The sequence below is a fragment of the Centruroides vittatus genome, unplaced genomic scaffold, assembly GCF_030686945.1.
Source record: "Centruroides vittatus isolate TY-2023 unplaced genomic scaffold, ASM3068694v2 scaffold_386, whole genome shotgun sequence".
NCBI lineage: Eukaryota > Metazoa > Arthropoda > Arachnida > Scorpiones > Buthidae > Centruroides > Centruroides vittatus.
The window spans coordinates 1862664-1871706 of NW_027122706.1; the positions used below are offsets into that span (position 1 = coordinate 1862664).

The 9043-nt window shown below is 34.2% G+C and overlaps 1 protein-coding gene across 2 annotated transcripts; it reads right to left on the bottom strand.

Annotated features, from left to right (window-relative positions):
* Positions 1-215: 215 nt before the first annotated feature.
* Positions 216-8233, bottom strand: LOC136988739 (uncharacterized). 2 transcript variants are annotated; one of them, XM_067286702.1, is made up of 3 exons: positions 7811-8233; positions 5391-5557; positions 216-481 (listed from the first exon to the last, which is right to left on the bottom strand). In XM_067286702.1, the coding sequence occupies exons 1-3, from the start codon at positions 8136-8138 to the stop codon at positions 446-448; spliced, it is 531 nt and encodes a 176-aa protein (XP_067142803.1). In that variant the 5' UTR covers positions 8139-8233; the 3' UTR covers positions 216-445. The 2 variants fall into 2 exon arrangements, with proteins under 2 accessions (XP_067142803.1, XP_067142804.1); XM_067286703.1 differs by lacking the exon at positions 216-481 and adding an exon at positions 4874-5025.
* Between the last annotated feature and the right edge of the window lie 810 nt (positions 8234-9043).

Genomic DNA, 9043 nt, shown 5'->3' on the forward strand with positions numbered 1-9043 from the left:
TTTTTATGAATCGCACGAATAGAAATGGTCTATTTAAATAAAAATTTAAAAACTTCCGATTAAAAAGAGGTAAATTCTCATCTGGAAATGCCATCAACACTAAATTCACAGGTAATTTCATGAAATTAATAAGAAATGTTAAAAGATTTGTAATTTCAAAATAAGATTTAAATATTTACAATCCGATAAACTTGATTAATAATGTTTACATTAAAACTGAAAATTCATTTTGCTAATTTAAAACATTATTTCGTCCATGGTATAGAAAGTCAGAATATGCTTGTGAGTGAAATTTTAGTACGAGATATCAATTATATTATAAATCTAAACTAAGAAAGAAATGTAAGATATTTTCTAACTTCTTTTTCATATTCAGAGGTGAATTCATCTCCAGAAAAACATTCATATTCATCATTTTTCGTATCTGCGGATTCGGTCAATTTTATTAACTTTTGTGTTTTGTCAGTTTTGTTGTTGTTTTCTAAAAATAATAATTTTATAATTTAAATTTTATTTTTATAACTACAAATTACAATAAATATGCCATTAACTAGACGTAAAAACTAAAAACATAGCAGGTTATAAATATTCAATTACATTTCCTCTCACAAATTAATACAATAAAAAATAATCGATGTATTTCAAACAGTAATCTATATATATATAAAAACGAATGTATGTCTGCCAGTCTGTCCTTCATGCATTACTACACTATTTATCCGATTGCCATGAAACTTTGGGAAGTTGTTTAACCGCGAAGGTTTCTGGCATATGTGAAGACCACCATTTCCCCCCTTCCAAAAATATCTTTATATATGGATTAAGGCTTTTATGTCCAATAGATGGCGCTAACTCTGACGACCTAAGTCTGCTTTTCTGTGAGAATGGACTAAAGCAGATCATTTTCTATTTATCTATATAAATAAAATATAACGTTCGTTTGTTCCTACCGATTCCTTTGAAATTTTGACACAACATTGCATTCGAATACGCACGTGTTTTTATATAATATACATGTCGAAATTCCCCCACTGGGGGGAGATGGACAGGATTAAGGCTTACCGTGAAGAACTTGGCTTCTATTATACTATTTTAGATGCGGTTTTTTGCGTTTTAATAGGGTACGTCAAGAGAATGTACACTAAGAAGGGATTTTTTGAAATTTCTCCCCCACGGGGGAAGTGTTATACATTTATAATAGATACATTTTGAGCCACAACAACGCGTGGCTGGGTCAGCTAGTTAGCAAATAAAAATTAAAAAGTTCGATGAATTATCGAATTTAAACTATACAATTATGATTTAATGCAATTATATAAAATGTAAAACCTATAAAGAATGTCACAGATCAGTACAGATGTTTAAGGAGTAAGTAATTATAACATAACCACTGTAAAATTACACAAGAAAACTCATTTCTCCCACACTGACTGAATTAAATAATCAAAAGTATAATTCACAGGGTATTAATATAAAAAAAAAATTATAGTAATTTCCTAATATATTTCACGGATTGTCTACTTTTAACGATGCTTTGAATTTAAGTGCATTAATACTCCGTTCTATTAATACTTTGAGCATTATTAACGTGACCAGACGTCCCGTTTTGAACGGGACTGTCCCTTTTTAGAGTTACGAGTCCCGGTGTCCCCGAAATGAACTCTGGGACGCAAAATTGTCCCGTTTTCTGAAACCGCGCGAAAATTTGAGTAGTCGAGCCCGCGCCGGCGCCGGACGCGATCGGTGTGCGAGAGCAAACCGCGTCGTCGGTTGACGCGACGATAGCCGAGAGTGGCGAAGACGTCATCGCTCGCGCTTTGTTGACTAATTGTTTGGCAGATTTTTCGTTCGCCCACTTCTCGATATTTGTTTTGTTGTTGTTTGATGCTCGTGTACCTAGTAAATAACTTAAACTTCTTTTGTTTTGGAATCATAAGTTAAAATGCCGAAACGCAAGTGTACGTTCAATGTTAACTTACAAGCAAAATATCCGTTTATCAAGCAAATAAATACTCCCTCAGATGTCAGATGTGAAAAGTGTCGTACAGAATTTAGCGTTTCCCATGGTGGTGCCAGTGATATTGAACAGCATTTAAAGTCTGAAAAACATAAAAATGCCGATGGTACCGCCGCTTCGAGTTCTTCGATGTTAACCTTTTTCAAGAAATCGGACGCACCAACTTTAAAGGATTTGGATATCGCCGCGGCAGAAGGCGTCTGGGCTTATCACACGATACAAGAAAACCACAGTTTTCGCTCTAATGATTGTGCGTCGAAATTAATTCAATCATGTTTTGATCCCAAATTTACATGCGCGCGTACGAAATCAGAAGCTATTGTAGTAAATGTTTTGACGCCTACAGCAATGAAAGAATTAAAAGATGATCTTGATAAGTCCAATTGTATTACAATACTAAACGACGCTTCAAACCACGGTAACAAGAAAATATACCCTATTCTAGTGCGCTTTTTTCAACCTTACGTAGGTGTGCAAGTAAAAATTTTAGATCTCCAAGACCAACCAGGTGAGACTTCTGACATCATTGTCGATTTATTTAAACCAAGTGTTGACAGATAATAATTTGACAGCAAAAGTCGTGGCATTTTGCGGAGACAATGCCAACGTCAATTTCGGAGGTGCGGCTAGGCGAGGAACTAACAATGTGTTAACGAAATTGCAATCATCACTGAAAAAGCCATTGATAGGTATTGGATGTGGAGCCCATGTAATTCACAATGCAATAAAATCTGCTGCAGACAGGCTACCCTTAGATTACGAAAGCATTATTGTGAAGATATATTCATTTTTTTATATTTACACGATTCGAGTTGAAGCTCTAAAGGAGTTTTGCGTCGAAACTGAAACGGAATATCAACAAATGCTCGGCTATAGCAAAACTAGATGGCTTGCTCTTATGCCTGCCTTGGAAAGGGTTTTAAAAATGTATCAGCCATTAAAAAACTACTTTTTGAGTATTGAAAAATGTCCCCTGTTACTAAAAAACTTTTTTGAAGATCCCACATCCGAATTGTGGCTTTATTTTTTACACGCTCTGTCAGCAAGTTTTCATCAAGCTGTATTGAAACTGGAAGGTCAGACTGTATCGGCAATTGAAGCTGCAAAAGAAATCAATCAACTAAAAGACAATTTGACTCAGAAACAGACCAATCAGTTTCTTCCATTTATGGTCCGTCAATTAATAGTGAAATCGAAAGATAATGTTACTGACATAGATGAAGAGTTTGTGAAAAGGGCGGCTACAGAATTTTATCAAACAAGCCGTGAATATCTGGAGCAGTGGACTTGCTTTCTTACCAAAGAAATGGAGATATTTTATTGGGCAGATTTAAAAAAGGTCCCCGCATGGGAAGACGTTCAAAAATCTCTGGATGTATTAATTGAAAAGGAATATATTGACTGTAATAAAGATGCAGAAGTTTTTGACGAATTTTCGTTAATTTGTAACTACATTACATCGGATAAAGTAACCGAATGGAATAATCTAAATGTTTCCACGGAAACTCGTTGGGTGGAAGTATTCAAACACTTTCGAGCCATCAATCTTCAGCATGAAAACTTTTCTATTTTAATTGAATATATTTTATGTTTGCCTGCTACAAATGCTCCAGTAGAAAGAGTATTTTCTATGATGAACAAATTGTGGCCATCTGAGAAGACCCAGTTACAAATTTCAGTTCTAAAGGCGATGTTGATAATTAAGGTGAATATAAAAAAAACGTGCCAAGAGTTTCATTCTTACTTAAAATCATCACCAGCTATATTAAAGCAAATTTGTTCCTCTGATAAATATAAATATAACTAAACGTTTCGGGTATATATATTTTTTAATTCGTAACTTTTAAGCTAACTGACTTTTTCTGAATAAATAACTTTAAAAAAGTGTTTTTTTTATTGACTACCTGTTAATTAACCTAAATAAACCAATGTCCCGTTTTGAGTCAAAAAATAAATGGTCACGTTAAGCATTATATGCCCGACGTTAGTAATACACTGACGAGTTGCATGCACAAAAATACTTTATTATTCTGTAAACAAAATCAAGTAATTTTCTCTTTAGTCGATGTCAAATATGCACTGTAAATAAACATTTAAAAATGAAAATCCGTTCCGGTAGTAGAAAGGCGTCATGTTCTATTCCCACTGGACCAGAACACTCGAAAGACGTTATGCCAGAAAACAGTAAACGACGCTGTCATATTATTTAAAAATGCGTGAATATGAATAACGATTTACCATGGTACATGCTGAATGTTCATTTCTAAATAAACTCTAATTATTTAACACAAAATAATGTTGAAAACCAGAAGCTATCACAGTGACTTGTTATTTATTTCTGTCCAGATACGTGAATATTTTGAAGCATTTTTCATTGAATAAATGAAACATTTCCATAAATAAAAGAATATTCGGAAATTTATTCTTTATTTTGGATTTTTATCAGAATAATAAACATCAAACGACCGAAAAACTATGCATGGAAAATAATGCTAAACTTTACAATTTACTAATACTATATCAGAGTGAAAAAATATCTAAATTCGATTGTATTTCGTTAACAATTTTTCAATAAATTGTTTTGAAAATTTAATAATTCTTTGCAATCTGCTATTTGTAACCTTACCTTCAACAAATTCTGTTATCACTCTTGATTGTTTTTCGCGTGTCATCCATGAAATAGCGGATTGATCACACTTAACTCCAATAAAACTATCATCTTCAATGTCGACTGTCATCGAAGATGTTGACAGATTAGATTCAAAGTTTTATTGTTCCGACTGATCAACGTCATTTAATTGATGAGAAGAACAGGCATTTTGTCCCAATACTATAATGTAATCGAGGTTCTTCTCGTCTTCTGATAATTCATGTTCCTCCTCTTCCTAGATTATACCAAAAGCATGACAAAGAGCATCTAAACTTATCAGGTCATCCTTTAATGTCCGGTAATCTTAGTTTTCCATTACCGAAATTTATTTCGGAGTCAATGGAACATAAGCATCGTCCTGATGAACAGAATTATGAGAAATGAGATAATGAAATATTTCTTGAAAATTATGTTAACTTAAAACAATAAAGTTAAATTTATGTTTAACAGTTTTATCATAAATTAACATAATGTCAATGAAGATTTTATTACACGTTCAATTGAAAACAAAGGCAACAGAAAATGAACCCGATTACCATTACCAACGATAATACTTCAATTGACTTTTCTTTATTAAGCAAGGCTAAATTTATATAATAATAAAATGTAGAGCCAATTTAAATAAAACATTTTCATCTGATTGTGCATTACCAATAATCAGCTTTTAAGTGATATAAGGATTAACAAATTAGTTTGAAACAATTTAATTAAATTTAAACTTACGAGTGAAAACAATTCTATATCATCTGAGTCGTCATTGTCGATAGTCTCTGTAATATTAAAGATCATTTCTTGTTTAGTTTTTATGGCTGAATCTTCAGCGCTGATGCCATCGAAATTAATTGGGGACGGTTGATTTGTGTCACCAACAGCAGTTTCAGGATCAGAAACTAAAGTATAAAAGAAAACCCCAAAACACAGTCATTAGTAAACAGATAAATTCAAGTGTTATATAAGAGTTTAATAGTAAAGCTACAAATAGATTACACAAAATAAACAGATCAAATGCGAACTTAAAAGATATTTTGAAGATTTAGTTTAAAATATTCAAGTTATATTTTATAATTTTACATTTGAATTTATTTTATGTGAAGTGTTCAGAAATACAATAAATTCACTTTGTTAATAACATTTAACAATACTTAATCAGGTTATGTCTACAAATTTGTTGAAATTTCATCAAGATATAAAAGCATAAATAATTTTACGTTAATTAATGTGTGTCAAGTGCAAATTATCAAACACAAAGTCAAGTTAAGCTTTAATATTACAGAATATTTATCGTATGTTGAACGGTTGAATATTGATAATGTGGTGCGCCGGGAGATGGACGGAGTCGCACCTCCTTTTTCTCGGCTAACAGGTCAGTGAGACCTGCTCACGGTCAAGATGGCGGTTCGGATTCGTTACGCGTCACGCGAGTGGAGAAGGAGGAAGCGGATGGATCCGACGATAGAGCGGCGGCGATACTCGAATAAATGACATTAACAACGTATAAAAACAACAATTTATTAAGACTAAAGCTACAGTTACAATAGGGGCGAGCTACCGTCGCCTACGGTTTAGCCACGCGGAGGGAGAGTTTACACAAATTTGGGGAGTCATACCTCGTGGTCCGAATTGGTCTTGTTACAGGGTTGAGATATCTTCGGGTATCCTTTCGTTAGACGTCGGGACGCGCACACACTATCCAATGGACACTACGTAACCGACCTGGAGTCGATCGGACGGACGCTATGTAACGACCCCCTTTTATCGTCTCGGTCACGTTTCTCTCTTTCACCAACCAGCACTTGGAATGTTGTTCCTCGTGATTCATGTTTTCTCCGTGGGAATCAAACAATAAAACATTTTATTGCTAGCGTTTGGTTCCGGCGGGTTCGAATTTTCACAATAAAATTTAAAGCAAATAATCTAAATGTAAGATGTTATTTATGTTGAATTTAAATGTTTAGTTTAAAAATTATTTTGCTTTTAAACAGAAAATTGTTTTTGTACTCCATAACTCACGATAAAAATTGTCAATGAATAACTTAAAATAAATGCAAGATATAATATTCTCTTTATAAGACATTCCGATAAATAAGTATTACTTCGATTTATTTAATATTGAACATGAATTTTTAAGGTTCTTTAATTTAATTAACAAACTCAAAATTATAAATGCAATGTCAGCAATGTCAGTTCGCATATCAACACGAACGATGCGATTACCCATTGCTTTTTTTTTTTTTTTTTAAACTCTTTCCGCCCTGTGGGCACTAAGAGGGCCTCTTTTAGTAGGCCCATTATGGGTTCGGCCAGGCCCACAATGGGGCGACCGGATGGTGAGGGACCGGGCCCGACATATCCGAACGAACCACCCCCCGAAAAATTCCTGGGGATTATTCGACCCGTTCGGATTCGATCCCGGGTCCCCCAGAGCGGTAGGCTGCCACCTTGACCTAACCATTGCTTTATTCTGTCTTCTCGTTCGGTCTCTCTCTCTTTATCGCACTGAATTTTAATCTTTCTTTATACACTTCAAACTATATTAAGACGATTGTCTAAGTTTTGTATTTAAAATTTCATTACGTATATTTTGTCTTGGCTGCTGTACAAGACCGGGCCACAGGGGTAAAGACTTTGCTTTTCATCCCTGTTCATGTAGATATGTGAATATCTTTGTGTTTTTAATATTTTTATAACAAGTAATTTGTCGTGCATTCGGAAAATCTTATTACGTAACAAATTTCCGGCTTCATCGCACGCCCTCGGTCCGAATTAATATGTTAAATCGATGTTTTACTGTATTATATTTCATGAATGAACATAAATAGCTAGAACTGTGAACACCGGAAACAGAATGTGTGATCGGTGTCCACGGCTCTGTCTGTTTATACTGTTTCTCTATACTCGTTTTTTTTTATTTGTGGTTACGGTGTATTACTTTTACTTTATATCTATGTTTATGTGCTTGGTATTATATAAATAAATCAGCTCGGATGATTTATTTATATAATACTTTGGAGATGCAGCCTCGGCTTTCTTATCATTAACCCTGTGAACAGTTATTTGAAATACTGGTGCAAGATCATTAACATATAAGTTTTTGTATTATATATTTATTATGTTATTATTATTATACATTTAAAGGAATTTACCATTAAAGTTTGGATTTGATACAACTTCACAAGTTTCAAATGGGGAAAGCACGTCGACTTCCGTATTTGTTACTTCTTTCTGGGTCTTTTGTCCCAGTTCCGGGTTATTTTGCAACACATTTGGTTGCCCCGGATGTAGTGACGTTTCTGCTAGGGAAGAATATTCCGATTGGTGTGTTTGCATCCGAAATTCAGAAAATTCTTCGAGAGGTTCATTTCCGTCTATTTCTGCTTGTGGCTGATACTGAAATGCCAGCAAGCCGTAATTCACGACTCCAGATGGCGGTCCGTAAACACCATCTTTACTTGGAAGTCGATAAGCAAGCATTGTAGGGGCTTGCTGATGTGGAAAATGTTGAAAATATATTCCATATCCTTGTGTCAAGACATACTAAGGAATTAAACATAGAGTTGATTAGTTATAAAAATATCAAATATTGAACTTATTTTTAATTTCTAATGGAACCAATCTAACATCACTTGTATAATTTATTCTCAACTAGCTGACCCGGCCACGCGTTGTTGTGGCTCAAAATGTATCTATTATAAATGTGTAACAGTTCCCCGTGGGGGAAATTTCAAAAAATCCCTTTTTAGTGTATATTCTGTTGACGTCACCTATTAAAACGCAATTAAAAACGCAAAAAACCGCATGTAAAATAGTATAAATAGAAGCCGAGTTCTTCACGGTAAGCCTTAATCCTTTTCCTTTCCCCGCTGAGGAATATCGAAAAATTTCTTTTTAGTGTATATTCTGTTGACGTAACCTATTAAAACGCAATTAAAAACGCAAAAAACCGCATGTAAAATAGTATAATAGAAGCCGAGTTCTTTACGGTAAGCCTTAATCTCGTTCATCTCCCCCAGTAGGGGGAATTTAGACATGTATATTATATACAAACACTTGCGTATTCGAATGCAACGTTGTGTCAAAATTCAAAAGGAATCGGTAGGAACAAACGAACGTTATATTTTATTTATATAGATAGATAGAAAATGATCTGATTTAGTCCGTTCTCACAGAAAAACAATGCCTCACAGAGAAGCAAACTTAGGTCGTCGGAAGTTAGCGCCATCTGTTGGACATAAAAGCCTTAATCCATATATAAATATATTTTTGAAAGGGGGGAAATGGTGGTCTTCACATATGCCAGAAACCTTTGTGGGAGTGTATTAAACAACTTCCCAAAGTTTCATGGCAATCGGATAAATGGTATGGTAATGCATGAAGGA